General features: G+C 44.4%; 3 protein-coding genes across 4 annotated transcripts in view; 2 read left to right on the forward strand and 1 right to left on the reverse strand.

Annotated features, from left to right (window-relative positions):
- The window catches only part of LOC127001212 (uncharacterized), a 348018-nt gene that overhangs the window by 65229 nt on the left and 262789 nt on the right, over positions 1-20000 (reverse strand). The gene's annotated exons all lie outside the window — the stretch shown is intronic.
- On the forward strand, positions 118-1247 carry LOC127001214 (uncharacterized). The gene is made up of 2 exons (XM_050865443.1): positions 118-277; positions 807-1247. The coding sequence occupies exons 1-2, from the start codon at positions 269-271 to the stop codon at positions 1110-1112; spliced, it is 315 nt and encodes a 104-aa protein (XP_050721400.1). The 5' UTR covers positions 118-268; the 3' UTR covers positions 1113-1247.
- On the forward strand, positions 15561-16689 carry LOC127001215 (uncharacterized). The gene is made up of 2 exons (XM_050865444.1): positions 15561-15713; positions 16262-16689. The coding sequence occupies exons 1-2, from the start codon at positions 15705-15707 to the stop codon at positions 16553-16555; spliced, it is 303 nt and encodes a 100-aa protein (XP_050721401.1). The 5' UTR covers positions 15561-15704; the 3' UTR covers positions 16556-16689.

Here is a 20000-nt window from a genome sequence, read left to right on the forward strand (position 1 = left end):
CCCCGACTCTCACCCACCGCGGACAAAAAAAATCATGAACGCGGGTTTTTCCAACTTCTGCCCCTCCTCCCTCTTTTCCACGCTCCTCCTAGCTGTGCGCACCGCCCCAAGGCTTTCTCCCTGCCCTGCCCAGCTGTATATAAGACGTTGAGCCTGTGTAGAGGCCAGAAACCTTTGGGACACCTCCAGAGACAGACACACCTAGGAAGCGCTGTAGCTCAAGGAGAATCATTTGGTCCTCGTCTGTTTCACTTCCTTCACCGCCGCCATGCAGAAGGTTAGTATCCTTAACATTTTCTCTCACTCTCTAGTTTGTTTGTTATATTGCCTTAGTGTTTGCTACGGAAGGAGGAAGGTTAAGTTCAATGTTTTCCGTGTTAGTTTTCACCTACAAGAGTTGTGTAAGGAATAGCAAAGATGTTAACATTAAAACAAAACTTGCTTTGGTTATGGGGATTTGGTCGTAGGAGGAGAGGAACGAAGATCAGTAGAATAAGGAGGAAGAGGATAAAACGAAGACAGATAATAGGAGAAGGTGAACCAGTAGGGAGGTGGTATAAAGGAACTAGGAGGAGGGAAAAAATAGCTACAATAACAGTAGGAGTAGAAGAAAGAAGAAAAGGGAAAAGTTTAGGAAAAGGAACAGTAGGAAGCGGCCAAGAAGAAGAAAACAATAACAGGAGGAGTAGAAGGAAGAGGGAAAGGAGAAGAGAACAGTAGGAAGTGAACAAGAAGAAAAAGATGAAGAGTAACACACAGCACACCACCAACCCAACCCAACCTAACCTCCCTCTCCTCTCTCGCAGACTCTGATCGTGGGACTGTGCCTGCTGGTGACCCTCGCGGCGGCACTACCATACCCCGACCCCGAAGCCCTGCCCATCCCCGTGGCTGTCGCAATCCCTGACGCAGAGGCTGACGCAGAGGCTGACCCAAGCCGCAGGGGGTACTATGGCGGATATGGAGGACATGGTGGACATGGGTTTGGTGGATTTGGTGGTGGTTTCGGCGGTTTCGGACATGGAGGACACGGCTTCGGGCATGGTAGCTACGGACATGGCGGCTACGGCGGCTACGGCGGACACGGACACTACCACCACCACCACCACTGAGGTTTTGGTGCTGAGAGCGTTCTGAATCGACGATAAATTAGTGTTATTTATTGCAGCCTGGCGCTACACGTGTGAAATTGTTTTGAATGTTTTTTTTTATACCCGGAATGTTATTAATAAAGAAATGGAAGGTTGTGTTTGTCTTTTGTTTGCTTGCTATGCACACCTCAAGGTTATCATGAGTCTTCTACTACTACTACTATTACTACTACAACCACTTCTACTACTACAACTACAACTACTACTACTACTATTACTACTACTACTACTACTACTACTACTACTACTACTATTACTACTACTACTACTATTACTACTACAACCACTTCTACTACTACTACAACTACAACTACTACTACTACTATTACTACTACTACTACTACTACTACTACTACTACTACTACTACTACTACTATTACTACTACTACAACCACTTCTGCTACTACTACAACCACTTCTATTACTACTACAACCACTTCTACTACTACTACAACAACAACAACAACTACTACTACTACTACTATTACTATTATTATTACTACTACTACTACTACTACTATTACTACTACGACTACTACTACTACTACTACTACTACTACTATTACTACTACTACTATTACTATTACTACTACTACTACTACTATTACTACCACGACTACTACTACTACATAAGAACATAAGAACATAAGAACGCAGGAGTCTGCAAGAGGCCGGTAGGCCTGTACGAGGCAGCTCCTTTGACCCTAAGCTCCCGTGTATCTAACCCCACCTAATATCGCTGTCCATGAATTTATCTAGTCTATTTTTGAATGTGACAATTGTATTGGCACTCACCACATGACTGCTAAGCCTATTCCACTCATCCACCACCCTGTTAGTAAACCAATTTTTGCCTATGTCCCTGTTGAATCTGAATTTATCCAGTTTAAACCCATTACTTCGTGTCCTACCCGGTTCTCTTACCAACAAAACCTTATGAATGTCTCCCTTATTAAAGCCCTTCATCCATTTATAAACCTCGATCATGTCTCCACGCACCCTTCGCCTTTCTAGAGAATGCAAGTTTAACTGTTTGAGTCTTTCCTCGTATGGCAAGTTTCTCAACCCCTGAATCATCTTAGTCATCCTCCTCTGCACCGATTCTAACATTTTGATATCCATTCTATAGTAGGGTGACCAGAACTGAACCGCATAGTCAAGATGAGGTCTAACTAATGCTAAATATAGTTTGAGGAAGACTTCAGGGCTTCTGTTGCTTACGCTCCTTGAAATAAATCCCAGTACCCTATTAGCTCGATTTCTAGCTTGAATGCATTGTGCCCTTGGACGGAGATCAGAGCTCACTAATACCCCTAAATCCATCTCTCACCCAGACCTACTTATGAGAGTGTCATTTAAGCAATAGTTATGTGAGGTGTTGTTCATACCTACACTCATAATACTGCACTTACATACATTGAACTCCATCTGCCATTTATCCGCCCAGTCATATAATCTGTTGAGTTCACCTTGGAGAATACTAGCGTCCTGATCCGACTCAATTACTCTACCGATCTTGGTATCATCTGCAAATTTACTAACATCACTACTAATTCCTGTGTCTAAGTCATTGATATAAATAATAAACAAAAGTGGACCTAATACCGAACCTTGTGGGACCCCACTCGTAACACATCCCCAGTCAGATCTTTTACCATTGATTTGCACTCTTTGCTTCCTATTGCTAAGCCACGCCTTGACCCAGTTCAAAACTTTACCCTCTACTCCGTGAGCCTGTAATTTAAGCAACAGTCGTTGGTGAGGAACTTTGTCAAACGCTTTACTAAAATCAAGATAGATTACATCATAATTTTCATCTCTGTCAACCGCCTCAAATACTTTATTGTAGAAGGACAAGAGATTGGTGAGGCATGACCTACCTTTTGTGAACCCATGCTGCGAGTCGTGAATTGCTATGTTTCTCTAAATGCTCCTGAATGTTCCTGGCTATTATGGACTCCAGCATCTTGCCTATAACCGATGTTAAGCTAATTGGGCGATAGTTTGAAGCAGCTGACCTGTCCCCCTTTTTAAAATCGGCGTCACATTAGCTACTTTCCATAGGCTCGGCACATAGCCAGTATTTACCGACATCTTAAAGATGTCGGTTAGTGGGTCACTGATTATATCACCTAACTCCTTTAATACCCTCGGAAATATCCCGTCAGGACCTGGCGACTTGTTCTTCTTAAGCTTATCTATCTCATCCTGAACTACTTGCCTGGTAATGATTATATCCCTCAATTTATCGCCATCCCCGCCCTCGTACACCTGAACTCTTTCCGGTATAGTCGTTCGATCCTCCTGTGTGAATACTGAAAGGAAGTAGTCGTTCAACAATGTGCTCATATTTTCGTAATTTTCTACTAGCTCCCCTGTGTTTGTTTTCAGCGGTCCAATTTTCTCCCGTGTTTTTGTTCTATACATCTGAAAGAAGCCCTTAGGATTACTTTTCGCCTCATTTGCTACTCTGATCTCATAGTTCTTTTTTGCTATCCTGGTGTTTTTCTTAACTAATCTAGATAGTTCGACGTACCGGCCCCTGAGATGTGTTTCCCCATTCTACTACTACTACTACTACTACTACTATTACTACTACTACTACTACTACTACTACTACTACTACTACTACTACTACTACTACTACCACCATCACCACTACTACTACTACCACCATCAGTGCAACTACAACTACTACTACTACTACTACTACTACTACAACTACTACTACTACTACTATAGTTCAAGCGCGTGGAAGGACAAAAACATCATTCGAGGAAACACGAAAAAGGGAAGAAAAAAAAAAAAGAGAAAGAGTAAGACGATAAACATGGAAGCGGAAGTGGACGAACATGAAATAAAATAAAGAGACAACAACAAAACATAAGAACATAAGAACATAAGAACGCAGGAGTCTGCAAGAGGCCGGTAGGCCTGTACGAGGCAGCTCCTTTGACCCTAAGCTCCCGTGTATCTAACCCCACCTAATATCGCTGTCCATGAATTTATCTAGTCTATTTTTGAATGTGACAATTGTATTGGCACTCACCACATGACTGCTAAGCCTATTCCACTCATCCACCACCCTGTTAGTAAACCAATTTTTGCCTATGTCCCTGTTGAATCTGAATTTATCCGGTTTAAACCCGTTACTTCGTGTCCTACCCGGCTCTCTTACCAACAAAACCTTATGAATATCTCCCTTATTAAAGCCCTTCATCCATTTATAAACCTCGATCATGTCTCCACGCACCCTTCGCCTTTCTAGAGAATGCAAGTTTAACTGTTTGAGTCTTTCCTCGTATGGCAAGTTTCTCAACCCCTGAATCATCTTAGTCATCCTCCGCTGCACCGATTCTAACATTTTGATATCCATTCTATAGTAGGGTGACCAGAACTGAACCGCATAGTCAAGATGAGGTCTAACTAATGCTAAATATGGTTTGAGGAAGACTTCGGGGCTTCTGTTGCTTACGCTCCTTGAAATAAATCCCAGTACCCTATTAGCTCGATTTCTAGCTTGAATGCATTGTGCCCTTGGACGGAGATCAGAGCTCACTAAGACCCCTAAATCCCTCTCGCACCCAGACCTACTTATGAGAGTGTCATTTAAGCAATAGTTATGTGAGGGTTGTTCCTACCTACACTCAGAATACTGCACTTCCCTACATTGAACTCCATCTGCCATTTATCCGCCCAGTCATATAATCTGTTGAGTTCACCTTGGAGAATACTAGCGTCCTGATCCGACTCAATTACTCTACCGATCTTGGTATCATCTGCAAATTTACTAACATCACTACTAATTCCTGTGTCTAAGTCATTGATATAAATAATAAACAAAAGTGGACCTAATACCGAACCTTGTGGGACCCCACTCGTAACACATCCCCAGTCAGATCTTTTACCATTGATTTGCACTCTTTGCTTCCTATTGCTAAGCCACGCCTTGACCCAGTTCAAAACTTTACCCTCTACTCCGTGAGCCTGTAATTTAAGCAACAGTCGTTGGTGAGGAACTTCGTCAAACGCTTTACTAAAATCAAGATAGATTACATCATAATTTTCATCTCTGTCAACCGCCTCAAATACTTTATTGTAGAAGGACAAGAGATTGGTGAGGCATGACCTACCTTTTGTGAACCCATGCTGCGAGTCGTGAATTAAGCTATGTTTCTCTAAATGCTCCCGAATGTTCCTGGCTATTATGGACTCCAGCATCTTCCTATAACCGATGTTAAGCTAATTGGGCGATAGTTTGAAGCAACTGACCTGTCCCCCTTTTTAAAAATCGGCGTCACATTAGCTACTTTCCATAGGCTCGGCACATAGCCAGTATTTACCGACATCTTAAAGATGTCGGTTAGTGGGTCACTGATTATATCACCTAACTCCTTTAATACCCTCGGAAATATCCCGTCAGGACCTGGCGACTTGTTCTTCTTCAGCTTATCTATCTCATCCTGAACTACTTGCCTGGTAATGATTATATCCCTCAATTTATCGCCATCCCCGCCCTCGTACACCTGAACTCTTTCCGGTATAGTCGTTCGATCCTCCTGTGTGAATACTGAAAGGAAGTAGTCGTTCAACAATGTGCTCATATTTTCGTAATTTTCTACTGGCTCCCCTGTGTTTGATTTCAGCGGTCCAATTTTCTCCCGTGTTTTAATTAACACACACACACACACACACACACACACACACACACACACACACACACACACACGTCACTCCCATCCCCAAAGTCACCAGCCCCACATCACTTAATGAACTAAGACCCATTGCTATCACTCCAATCCTGAGCCTGCTTTGTGAAGAGTTTGTATTCAGCTGGGCATATGATACTATTCATTACAAAATTGATCAGAGGCAGTTCGGCAACGTCAGAGCCTCCTCCACAACACATTGCCTCATTAGTTTCCTTGACTTCATTCTAAAAAAAAACCTGGAAACCAGAAAAAAAACTTCCTCTGCCCTCGCCTTTATTGACTTTCGGAAAGCCTTCGACCTGGTTGACCACACCACTGTCATCACCAAGGCCATAAACATCGGCCTGCCCTCCCACCTGACATCCTGGCTGGCGGACTTCCTGACGCACCGGCACCAAGCTGTGCGTCATCAGGGCAGCACATCCACCCTCCAGCCCCTCTCTGCTGGGGTGCCACAAGGGACGCGCATGGGGCCTCTTTGTTTCCTTATTCTGATTAACAATGCACTGTTAGACGCCCCTCATCGCTGGAAGTACGTGGATGTTTCTGCAGTGGGCATCTCCATCAACAACACAGCCCCTTACTACACGCCCCTACAGCACATTCTGGAGCGCCTGCAGAGCTGGACGCAAGACAACCACGTCACCATCAACACCAACAAGACGGTGGTGATGCTTTTTCACACCTCCACCACTGCCATCCCACCGCCAGCCCTGGAGGTTGGCCCTCACCAGCTGCAGGTGGTTGAATCCACCAAACTACTTGGAGTCACCCTAGACAGCACGCTGAGCTGGGGCAAGCACGTCACCACCATCATCAGGGAGGCTTCCTACAAACTTTTCATGTTGAGGCGCATGAAGGCACTGGGAGCCCCCAAAGGTCGCTCAAGGACCTGTACACCACCTTCATCCTTCCCAGACTCCTCTATGCCTCTCCTGCTTGGGCTTCCTCCATCAACAAGACTCAGCAACGCCAATTAGAGAGAGTGCAAAGGCGTGCTTGCAGACAGATTCTGGGCAGTGCTTACACTAACTACGAAAATGCACTCACCCAGCTGAATATGCCCACCCTACAGGACCGATACCAGACAAACCTAACCAAATTCGGCAAGTCCCTCCTCCACAACCCCCGTCATAGAGATCTACTCCCACCCGCCCTCCCTCCCCCCACTAGACCCACAAGACACCACAATATTCTCGTCCCGGTCAAAACTCGCACGGACAGATATCGGTTTAGTGCGATACCGACGCTTGTGAGGGTCATTAACACCTCCACGATCACATGACCCCTCCACCTCCACACACACACACACACACACACACACACACACCACCCTTCCCCACTTCCCCCATCACTCACCACATAAAACTAATTGTATGGTATTTTGTGTATTTTCAGCCTTATGGCTGCCTACAAATGAATAAACCATTTATTACTATTACACACACACACACACACACACACACACACACCGTCGTCCATACAAAAGATCGCCAACCCTTGTTGCCAACACCTGATCATTGTTATGTGGATGCAGAGCCCGTCAGACGCGCCTCAATAGGCGCACCTAACATGTGGGGTACAAACTTGGCGGAGGGACTGTTTTTTGGGCGCCATTAAAGGTAATGGCTAAAGAGTAGCTTAGCCGGATATTTTGTTTTTATTTACTAATGATCCACGAGACATCCTGGAGTTAAAGCAAAGTATGTGCTTATCTTTGTATTCATTCATACACACACTGGTAACATTTCTGTGGAGTCTGATTCACTTATTAAAGTGAAATTCTATTGTGATAAAGTCACAAATTCGTGTCACTAGTAAAAATGAAACTAGTAATTTAAGTTTTGCCACCATGAAATATACACATATAGATAAATATGAAAGCTCACGAAGTCACAATAAGTGACATCGCCTGCTTTGCGCAGTAAAGGTATGCTATTTTAGGTATCTGACACCCGCAATATGGCAGGCTGCTGCTGCCTCGGCCACAGATTATTGCCAGATTGTCGTACTCAGCCGCTTATATTTCCCGACTTCCTGCTTTACGAAATACAAGTATAACATTACCTTCTTTAACTTAAGAAACGTCCTGAATCCTGGATCGGCTATGGTATTGTTAGGTGCGCCTATTACGAGGTATGCGTGCGTGCAGGTTAGATAAGTTGATTGGGAAGGCAACGTTCTGCGGAAGATGCCAGAGGTGGGGACACAGGGCGCGGCAACGTGATGACACGGAGAGATCGGTCTTTTGTTCGGGCAACCACGACATCGCTGTTTGCAAGGAGTGAATATTGAAGTAGGAGGACATTACGCAACGGTGCCCCCCAACTGTCTTCAAGGACACAACGCCCCGGGCGGCAGGAGCCCAGTGAGACCCAGCACCCCTCCCTCAGAGCAGAGATTACACCCCGGGCCAGACTTTGGTAGGGCAAGGGTGGCCGGAGCTAGGGAGGCATGGCCAAGGTCGAGGGGAAGGAAGAATTTAAAGACGAACTGACCTTTCTGGCTCTTTCCTGTAAGGGCTGCCTCCGACACGAGATTGGGGGGCAAAGGATCTGACGGTACGCAAACGACCATCCAGGTAGGGTATAGCGGCACCCTCACTTCTACAGCCAGATTTGACGAGACTCACCATGACCTACCTCTCACTCTCGTTAAAAATACTACAGCATTAGTATTCTTCATCATTATAATTGTTATCTATGACTATTTTCGTATCATTAATACTTCGTTCATATGTTAAAGATGAATAGATAGGTATATATATATATATATATATATATATATATATATATAGATATAGATCTATATAGATAGAGAGAGAGAGAGAGAGAGAGAGAGAGAGAGAGAGAGAGAGAGAGAGAGAGAGAGAGAGAGAGAGAGAGAGAGAGAGATGGCGATTCTATATTGTTTTTTGTGTCTCTGTTTATTCATGATTCCCTTCTTGCTCCCAGTTATTCTTTTCCTGTCTTTATCTCACACTGTTTTGTTTCATTCGTTCTTTCTCTATTTTCTTTTATTTCTCCTCCATCTTCACCTTCTCCCTACTTTTCCTTTTAATCTTTCTCTCTCTCTCTCTCTCTCTCTCTCTCTCTCTCTCTCTCTCTCTCTCTCTCTCTCTCTCTCTCTCTCTCTCTCTCATGAAAAAATCAAAAGTACAGCATTGGGAGGTTACATGTCCAGCCTATGGAAAGTAGCTAATGTGACGCCGATTTTCAAAAAGGGGGACAGGTCAACTGCTTCAAACTATCGCTCAATTAGCTTAATATCGGTTATAGGCAAGATGCTGGAGTCCATAATAGCCAGGAACATTCGGGAGCATCAAGAGAAACAGAGCTTAATTCACGACTCGCAGCATGGGTTCACGAAAGGTAGGTCATGCCTCACCAATCTCTTGTCCTTCTACAATAAAGTATTTGAGGCGGTAGACAGAGAAGAAAATTATGATGTAATCTATCTTGATTTTAGTAAAGCGTTTGACAAAGTTCCTCACCAACGACTGTTGCTTAAATTACAGGCTCACGGAGTAGAGGGTAAAGTTTTGAACTGGGTCAAGGCGTGGCTTAGCAATAGGAAGCAAAGAGTGCAAATCAATGGTAAAAGATCTGACTGGGGATGTGTTACGAGTGGGGTCCCACAAGGTTCGGTATTAGGTCCACTTTTGTTTAATATTTATATCAATGACTTAGATACAGGAATTAGTAGTGATGTCAGCAAGTTTGCAGATGATACCAAGATCGGTAGAGTAATTGAGGCGGATCAGGACGCAAGTATTCTCCAGGATGAACTCAACAGATTGTACGACTGGGCGGATAAATGGCAGATGGAGTTCAATGTAGGGAAGTGCAGTATTCTGAGTGTAGGTAGGAACAACCCCTCTCACAACTATTGCTTAAATGACGCTCTCATAAGCAGGTCTGGGTGCGAAAGGGATTTAGGGGTCTTAGTGAGCTCTCATCTCCGTCCAAGGGCACAATGCATTCAAGCTAGAAATCGAGCTAATAGGGTACTGGGATTTATTTCAAGGAGCGTAAGCAACAGAAGCGCCGAAGTCTTCCTCAAGCTATATTTAGCATTAGTTAGACCTCATTTTAACTATGGGGTTCAGTTCTGGTCACCCTACTATAGAATGGATATCAAAATGTTAGAATCGGTGCAGCGGAGGATGACTAAGATGATTCAGGGGTTGAGAAACTTGCCATACGAGGAAAGACTCAAACAGCTAAATTTCCATTCTCTAGAAAGGCGAAGGGTGCGTGGAGACATGATCGAGGTTTATAAATGGATGAAGGGCATTAATAAGGGGGGTATTCATAAGGTTTTGTTGGTAAGAGAACCGGGTAGGACACGAAGTAATGGGTTTAAACTGGATAAATTCAGATTCAACAGGGACATAGGCAAAAATTGGTTTACTAACAGGGTGGTGGATGAGTGGAAAAGGCTTAGCAGTCATGTGGTGAGTGCCAATACAATAGTCACATTAAAAATTAATTAGATAAATTCATGGACAGCAATATTAGGTGGGGTTAGATACACGGGAGCTTAGGTTCAAAGGAGCTGCCTTGTACAGGCCTTGTAACGGGCTTGTCGGGGGGCGTTTAAAGGGTGTTGATCAAGACTTCAGCTTCCTTAAGGCGAATTATATTCGTAGCCTATATGTACAAGAAGCGACGGAGCGAGAGCGACTGTCGTTGTGTGTCAGTCGGACTCTCGTGAAGGAGTGGCGAGTTACAGGTTGGAAAATAATTGTTACAATTGGTCACGTATGTCAAGGTGACCTCCACGCACCATCGGAGTGCGAAGTATACAAAACTGAGACGGTAAACACTGACGGACGACATTCCTATAAGGTGGCGTGATCTATCTGTCGTGGGTTTTTCCATTGACAATTGTATGCCTAATTCGTGGTGATATTAAATAATAATAATAATACATTGATATCCTACTATAACAGCCTACCGGCCTCTTGCAGACTCCTACGTTCTTATGTTCTTATATCTTATATGTTAGGTCATGTATAAATACAGATATATGGTAAAGAAGAAAATATGGAATATAGAAAAAGAATATGTGAGATATTTACACAAAACTACTATATAATGTTTACTACTAAGAATATACTAGACAATATATGATATTTATTATAATAATAATTATTATTATTATTATTTTTTATTTTATTTATTATTACATATCTGTATTGTTATTGTCATTTTATTGATAATATCTTTTATTATTTTTATTTCTGCTTCATCTTTTATTTCACATTATTTAATTACCATTTTATCCTCGTTAATCCATTCTCTCTCTCTCTCTCTCTCTCTCTCTCTCTCTCTCTCTCTCTCTCTCTCTCTCTCTCTCTCTCTCTCTCTCTCTCAGGCAGTCACTTAATAACAGCGACTCACTGATACTAGGAGACTTTAACCTCCCCCATATCGACTGGGCGACACTGTCAGGTACAGAAGGTGAGTCCCATAGAATGATCAAATTTTTAGAGGAAAATTATCTAAGCCAAATGGTTTCTGAACCAACTCGACAGAATAACATACTTGACCTTGTTATAGCGACCCAAGATGACCTAGTCAGTAATGTCACGGTAGGAGAACACCTCGGTTCCTGCGATCATAAACTAGTGCGCGTTGACATTAGAGCTCAAACATCGGTGACTGAAAATAAAGTAAAGGTGCCCAATTTCAAAAGACCCAACTTCGTAGAAATCCGACGAAAACTAATAGATATGCAACTATCAGATGACGGCAATGTAGAGGACACCTGGTTAAGCTTTAAAAATCACTTACTCACTCAGCAGGACACATTTGTCCCCTTGTGCGAGTAGCGAATTAACACTAATAAAAGTCCACCTTGGATTAATAGCGAAATTAAACACTCAGTCAAGGAGAGAAAATTGTTTTACAGGTTAAAGAAAGATCAAAGCACGCCCGAAAACATTAGACTCTACAATGATGCCAGGCGACGAGTAAACAGATTAGTGCATCAGGCAAAGCGTAGCTATGAAGAAAATATTGCAGCCAACTGTAAAAATAATCCGAAATCCTTCTTCAGTTACATAAACAACAGAAAGGCGATTAGAATTGGAATTGGACCCTTAACAAACAGCGACGGTGCACTAGTGACTGACAGCCAACACGTTGCAAACCTATTAAACAATTACTTTTCCTCGGTGTTTAATAATAACAGTCCTCCCACCACTACCACCAACACCAGTACTAATGTAAATCCCCAGCATGCATTGCCTAACTTTGAAATAAAACCCGATGAAGTCCTTAAAGCCCTCAAATCACTTAAAATAAATAAAAGTCCTGGACCTGACAAAGTATATCCAACTCTGCTGAAAGAAACAAAGAGCGAAATACTCTCCTCCCTCACAACCGTATTCAATATGTCCTTGCGACAAGGCATCGTCCCCTCAGATTGGAAAAAGGCTAACGTAACACCGATTTTTAAGAAAGGAGACAAAAGTACCAGGTAATTACAGGCCCATTAGTCTAACTTCGGTTGTAGGTAAGCTACTTGAGGGCATAATTAGAGACAAAATTGTGAGTTACCTTGAAAGCCACTCATTAATTGGGGACTCACAACATGGCTTCCGAAACAAAAGATCCTGCCTATCAAACCTATTAACCTTTTATAACGACCTCTTCACTCTTTATGACGTAACGAAATCACTGGACGTAGTCTATCTTGATTTCCAGAAAGCGTTTGATAAAGTCCCGCATCATAAATTACTTTACAGATTAAAGCAAATAGGTATTGACGGTCAAGTAAACCAATGGATCGCGAATTGGTTGAGCAACAGACAACAAAGAGTAGTGATTGACGGATTTAACTCAGAGTGGGCGCTGGTCACTAGTGGCGTCCCTCAGGGCTCGGTTCTTGGCCCAGTGCTCTTCATTATTTACATCAACGACGTGGATGTTGGACTCAATAACCGCATTAGTAAATTTGCAGACGACACAAAGATTGGTAACTCGGTTCTCACTGACGAAGACAGGCAAAGCCTCCAAGAGGATTTGCACAAAATTTCAGCTTGGTCTGATAGATGGGAGATGCCCTTTAACGTAGACAAGTGCCAGGTCCTTCGTTGGAAAGAGGAATAAGAAGTTCGATTACGAAATGCGCGGCGTTAAACTCAAAAGCGTTCAATGCGTCAAGGACTTGGGGGTCAAAATCGCGTCAAACCTCAAATTCTCACAGCAATGCATCGATGCAGCAAATAAAGCGAACAGAATGTTGGGCTTCATTAAAAGAAACTTTTTATTCAAGAATAAAGATGTAATACTCCCGCTCTACAACAGTTTAGTCAGACCCCACTTGGAATATGCGGTACAGTTTTGGTCTCCCCACCATGCAAAGGATATTGCTAAATTAGAAGGTGTTCAGCGTCGGGCAACGAAAATGATCCCTTCCTTGCGCAACAAATCCTACGAAGAAAGGCTTTCTACCCTTAACATGTTCTCTCTTGAGAAACGTCTCCTCCGAGGAAAACTGACTGAATGTTTTAAAATACTTAATGGTTTCACGAATGTAGACAGATCAACATTGTTTATGATCGATGACACTTTGCGCACGAGGAACAATGGCGTAAAACTCAGATGTAGAAAAGTAAATTCAGACTGCACCAAATTTTTCTTCACCAACGTTGTAGTGCGAGAATGGAATAAACTTCCACCATCAGTGGTCCAGTGTAACACGATTGACTCCTTCAAAAATAAGCTCGACCGTCACTTCCTTCAACTTAATATCAACTAGAGTAGAAATGCAACGTTTTGGAGCCTTCTGATTAATGTAAAATCACTTAGGTTTAAGGACAGACCACCAAGTCTGGACCATGGGGTCTGTGTGGTCTGATTTTCTATGTAAATCTATCTATGTAAATCTCTCTCTCTCTCTCTCTCTTTCTGTGTGTGTGTGTGTGTGTGTGTGTGTGTGTGTGTGTGTGTGTGTGTGTGTCTCTCTCTCTCTCTCTCTCTCTCTCTCGTGAGAAAACAGCTCCCTAGGGAGTTGAGCACCTCATTAGCCCAGCCCTGGGTAGTCCCTAGACCGAATAGGGAATCACCCCCTCGCTTACTACTCTCCTTCCTATGAGCGCAACAGACACAAGGAGGAAAATACCGCGAGGTATTTTAGTCTCTTTACTGTCCTCCTTGAGTGGTCCGTTCGAATCTCTCTCCTAGAACCATTACTACGTAAATTCCTTCTCGTTCTGTCTCTACTCTGTCGCTCTCCTCCTCCTCCTCCTCTTCTGAAGCTACTGACAGCATTCTCTACTCTGTTCCCTCCTAGTATCTCTATCCTAAATTTTAATCCAAAGCTGGATGTTGTGTCTACGTACGCAACGACATCACTTGCTCTCGTGCCCACGACCTTGACTCTTCAGAATTTTCCACCATCTGGCTAAGACTTCATTGTCATTCTAATACTAAATGCATCTGCGCAGTTTATCTCTCACCTAACTCTACTAAATAAGTAAAATTCTTTGACTATTTAAACTCAAAAGTGGAGGACATTTTGATCCACTCTCCCTTCGTTGAACTCTCCATAAAAGGAGATTTCAATGTTCACCACCAGCTTTGGCTTTCATCCTCTTTCACTGACCAGCCTGGTGAACAAGCCTACAACTTTGCTCTCCTCAACGATCTAGAGCAGTTGGTTCAGCACCCTACACGTATTCTCGACCGTCTTGGAGACAGGCCCAACATACTAGACATCTTCCTTACCTCTAATCCTTCTACTTACTCTGTCAAACTGTTCTCTCCGTTGGGCTCCTCCTATCAAAACCTTATTTCTGTATCTTGTCCTATCGCTCCTGTACATCCTCTGGACCCACCGAAAAGGCGTTGCTTTTGGCATTTTGCTTCAGCTCGGTGGGACGACCTGAGGATGTACTTTTCCGATTTCCCGTGGAATGATTACTGCTTCCAGGAGAGAGACCCCTCTGTGTGTGCCCAGCGCATCACAGAGGTGATTGTCTCTGGAATGGAGGCATACATTCCACGTACTATTTTTACTCCTCATGCTAAAAAGCCTTGGTTTAATCACGCTTGTTCTCGTGCTGTCAAAGATAGAGAGGCAGGTCACAAAAGGTATCAGAACCTTCAAACTCCCGCTAACCATGAACTTTACATTTCCGCCCGGAATCGTGCCAAATCTATTCTTCGACTTACCAAAAACTTTTTCATCCATAGGCAATGGTCATATGCCGGAGAGATTCAGAAGGGGAAGGAATTATAGAAGGGAACAGATCCCAGGAGACGGGACACAACCCCCGATTAATACCTGGTACCCATTCAGTGCTGGGTGGACACGGGCGTAGGGTATCGGAAAAGCCGCCCAAATTTTTCCACTCCGCCCGGGAATCGAACCCGGGCTCTCTAGGTTGTGAGCCGAGTGTGCCAACCACTGCACCACGAAGCCCCCTCCAGGAGGAGGAGGAGGAGGAGGAGGAGAATGAGCAAGAGGAGGATGCGGAAGAGGAGAAGAGAAGACGACATAGGAACAAGAAGACTAAACAGCTACAACTTTTATTTCCCTCGCTGTTGTTTTCCCGTCCGCCCCCGACTCTCACCCAACGCGGACAAAAAAAATCATGAACGCGGGTTTTTCCAACTTCTGCCCCTCCTCCCTCTTTTCCACGCTCCTCCTAGCTGTGCGCACCGCCCCAAGGCTTTCTCCCTGCCCTGCCCAGCTGTATATAAGACGTTGAGTCTGTGCAGAGGCCAGAAACCTTTGGGACACCTCCAGAGACAGACAGGCCTAGGAAGCGCTGTAGCTCAAAGAGAATCATTTGGTCCTCGTCTGTTTCACTTCCTTCACCGCCGCCATGCAGAAGGTTAGTATCCTTAACATTTTCTCTCTCTCTCTAGTTTGTTTGTTATATTGCCTTAGTGTTTGCTTTGGAAGGAGGAAGGTTAAGTTCAATGTTTTCCGTGTTAGTTTTCACCTACAAGAGTTGTGTGAAGAATAGCAAAGATGTCAGTATTAGAAAAAAAACCTTGCTTTGGTTATGGGGATTTGGTCGTAGGAGGAGAGGAACGAAGATCAGTAGAATAAGGAGGAAGAGGATAAAACGAAGACAGATAATAGGAGAAGGTGAACCAGTAGGGAGGTGGTATAAAGGAACTAGGAGGAGGGAAAAAATAGCTACAATAACAGTAGGAGTAGAAGAAAGAAGAAAAGGGAAAAGTTTAGGAAAAGGAACAGTAGGAAGCGGCCAAGAAGAAAACAATAACAGGAGGAGTAGAAGAAAGAGGGAAAGGAGAAGAGAACAGTAGGAAGTGAACAAGAAGAAAAAGATGAAGAGTAACACACAGCACACCACCAACCCAACCCAACCCAACCCAACCTAACCTAACCTAACCTCCCTCTCCACTCCCGCAGACTCTGATCGTGGGACTGTGCCTGCTGGTGACCCTCGCGGCGGCACTACCATACCCCGACCCCGAAGCCCTGCCCATCCCCGTGGCTGTCGCAATCCCTGACGCAGAGGCTGACCCAAGCCGCAGGGGGTACTATGGCGGATATGGAGGACATGGTGGACATGGGTTTGGTGGATTTGGTGGTGGTTTCGGCGGTTTCGGACATGGAGGACACGGCTTCGGGCATGGAGGCTACGGACATGGCGGCTACGGCGGCTACGGCGGACACGGACACTACCACCACCACCACCACTGAGGTTTTGGTGCTGAGAGCGTTCTGAATCGACGATAAATTAGTGTTATTTATTGCAGCCTGGCGCTACACGTGTGAAATTGTTTTGAATGTTTTTTTTATACCCGGAATGTTATTAATAAAGAAATGGAAGGCTGTGTTTGTCTTTTGTTTGCTTGCTATGCACACCTCAAGGTTATCATGAGTCTACTACTACTACTACTACTACTACTACTACTACTACTACAACTACGACAACAACAACTACTACTACTACTACTACTACAAAGGACTACTACTACTACTACTACTGCTACTGCTACTACTACTACTACTACTATTACTGCTACTACTACTACCACCACTACTACTACAACTACTACTACTTACTACTACTACAACAACCACTTGTACTACTACTACTACTACTACTACTACTACTACTGCTACTACTACCACCACTACAACTACTACTACTACCACTACTACTACTACTACTACTACAACTACTACTACTATTATACTTCATGCGCGTGAAAGGACAAAAACATCATTCACGAAAACACGAAAATAAGAGAAAAAAAGAAGAGAAAGAGCAAGACGAAAAACACGGCAGAGGAAGTGGACGAACATGAAATAAAAGAAGAGACAACAACTAAAACATCAATTAACCAACACACACACACACACACAAACATGCACACACACCGTCGTCCATACCAAAGGTCGCCAACCCCTTGATAACAACACCTGATCATGGCTGTGTGAATGCAGAACCCGTCACACAGGTATGCGTGCGTGCAGGTTAAGTTCACCCGTTCTGCGGAAGATGCCAGAGGTGGGGACACAGGGCGCGGCAACGTGATGACACGGAGAGATCGGTCTTTTGTTCGGGCAACCACGACATCGCGGTTTACAAGGAGTGAATATGGAAGTAGGAGGACATTCCGGCACGGTGGCTCCCAACTATCTTCAAGGACACAACGCCCGGAGCAGCAGGAGCCCAGTGAGACCCGGCACCCCTCCCTCAGAGCAGAGATTACACCCCGGGCCAGACCAGGGTATGGCCAGACTTCACCGCTGCGGCCTCCCCCTCTCCCATCAGGATGACCCGTCCCAGGTCAAACAAGTTTCTCCCTCACACCGCCGCAGCTGACCGACAACCCCCAACACCTCGCCCTTGTCTTGTCCGGGGAAACGACCTCGCGCCGGCAGAATAACAGGATCACCATTCTTCCCTCGGGCCTTTCTTTAGAGCCAACACCACCCCCTCCGTGCCTCCAGACGCCCCTGCTCAGCCAATCTGCTGCCAGCCGGTCTGAGGAGGAAGTTACAGCTCAGCGGCAAGGAGTGCGCCACCCACACCCACCCACCCACCCACGCACGCACGCACGCACGCACACACACACACACACACAGAGAGAGAGAGAGAGAGAGAGAGAGAGAGAATCATGGCTTACGTACATTAGTCACGCCACGTCGGGACGTGAAAAGGGAGATGGCAGGAATGAAGTCACTACTGTCGCAGCTCATCACACGCACCACTGTACAGCCGCCCCGCAGCTTTTTTTTTTTTTTTTTTTTTTTTAGAGAGAGAGAGAGAGAGAGAGAGAGAGGGTGAATTATAGGAAGAGGGTGTGTGTGTGTGTGGAGAAGGGAAAGGGGGGAAGAGAGAGAAATACAGGAGGAGGTGGAAAGATGGTGGGCGTCCACCTGACAAAGACGTTTTATTTTTAGTTAATAGTTACAGAGTTTGTTAATTTTATCAAGTTCATGGTATTATTTGACAATTTATATATGTTGTTGTTATTTATTTGGAGTGTGTTTACATATTGTTTGTGTGACGTGAAGTGTAGGTGTTGTGTTGTTTGGTAGCTTGCTAGCTGTGCGTCGTCAGGGAGGGATGTGGCGAGTGGGACTGTCAGTGAAAGAGTGGAGCAGGGACGGTGTTGAGTGCAGTGAGGCTGCTGGGGAAGGATTGATTGTAGCGGCGAATGTTGTGGGCGTTGTCTGTGATGGTGGTGAGGTGGGGTGTGTGTAGTGACTCGAGGCGGAGCCAGACCTTGACTGCTCGGTGGTGGAGTAGAATGCGCGCCCGGGGGTAAGGAGGCTGCCAAGACACAGACCTGCCCGTGTGACCCCGGCCGACTCAGAGTCACAGCCGCAGCGATACAACTGGTATTATGGTATATATATATATATATATATATATATATATATATATATATATATATATATATATATATATATATATATATATATATATATATATAAGAACGCAGGAGTCTACAAGAGGCCGGTAGGCCTGTACAAGGCAGCTCCTTTGACCCTAAGCTCCCGTGTATCTAACCCCACCTAATATCGCTGTCCATGAATTTATCTAGTCTATTTTGAATGTGACAATTGTATTGGCACTCACCACATGACTGCTAAGTTTATTCCACTCATCCACCACCCTGTTAGTAAACCAATTTTGCCTATGTCCCTGTTGAATCTGAATTTATCCAGTTTAAACCCGTTACTGTGTCCTACCCGGTTCTCTTACCAACAAAACCTTATGAATGTCTCCCTTATTAAAGCCCTTCATCCATTTATAAACCTCGATCATGTCTCCACGCACCCTTCACCTTTCTAGAGAATGCAAGTTTAACTGTTTGAGTCTTCCCTCGTATGGCAAGTTTCTCAACCCCTGAATCATCGTCATCTTAGTCATATATATATATATATATATATATATATATATATATATATATATATATATATATATATATATATATATATATATCTGTCTGTATCTACCTATCTATTTATATCTATCTATCTATATGTGTGTGTGTGTGTGTGTGTGTGTGTGTGTGTTTTAAAGGGGGGGGGGGTCATGTGATCATGGAGGTATTTTCGGCCTTTACAAGTGCCGGTTTAGTGCAAAGCCGGTATCTGTCCGTGCGAGGTCTGACTGGGACGAGAATATTGCGTTGTCTCGTGGGTCCTGTGGGGGGAGGGAGGGCGGGTGGGGTGTGTGCGTGTGTGTATATTAGCAGGAAAAATCGTGAGGCAGCTTCCGTCCTGCACTCCACTGCTTTACTTGTGGCTAAAAGAGCACAACATCACGCCGCTATAAAGTTCCGGAGCCTGCTTCATTACCTGCTGCCTGCTCCGGGAGTGGGAAGCAACCTCGCTAGAGTCAGTACCCCCAAGAATCACCTTCAAAGAAAACGAGCAACATAAACAAAGGGCAGACGCAGGAAAACCAGTATGTGGCACTTCCTCAGTAGAGCTTAAGGGTCGTAATATAAGACATTTCCTCATCCAACAACACATATTTGACAAGGCTTTCGTAGGAGTTGTGGGCATTTCCGGGAGTAGTTTTATGACCCTGGTGGTAGTCTGACCCTTCCTCTGTACCATGAACCTGAAGAAGCACATATTTGACAAGGCTTTCGTAGGAGTTGTGGGCATTTCCGGGAGT

Source organism: Eriocheir sinensis, chromosome 20, assembly GCF_024679095.1.
Source record: "Eriocheir sinensis breed Jianghai 21 chromosome 20, ASM2467909v1, whole genome shotgun sequence".
NCBI classification, from domain to species: domain Eukaryota; kingdom Metazoa; phylum Arthropoda; class Malacostraca; order Decapoda; family Varunidae; genus Eriocheir; species Eriocheir sinensis.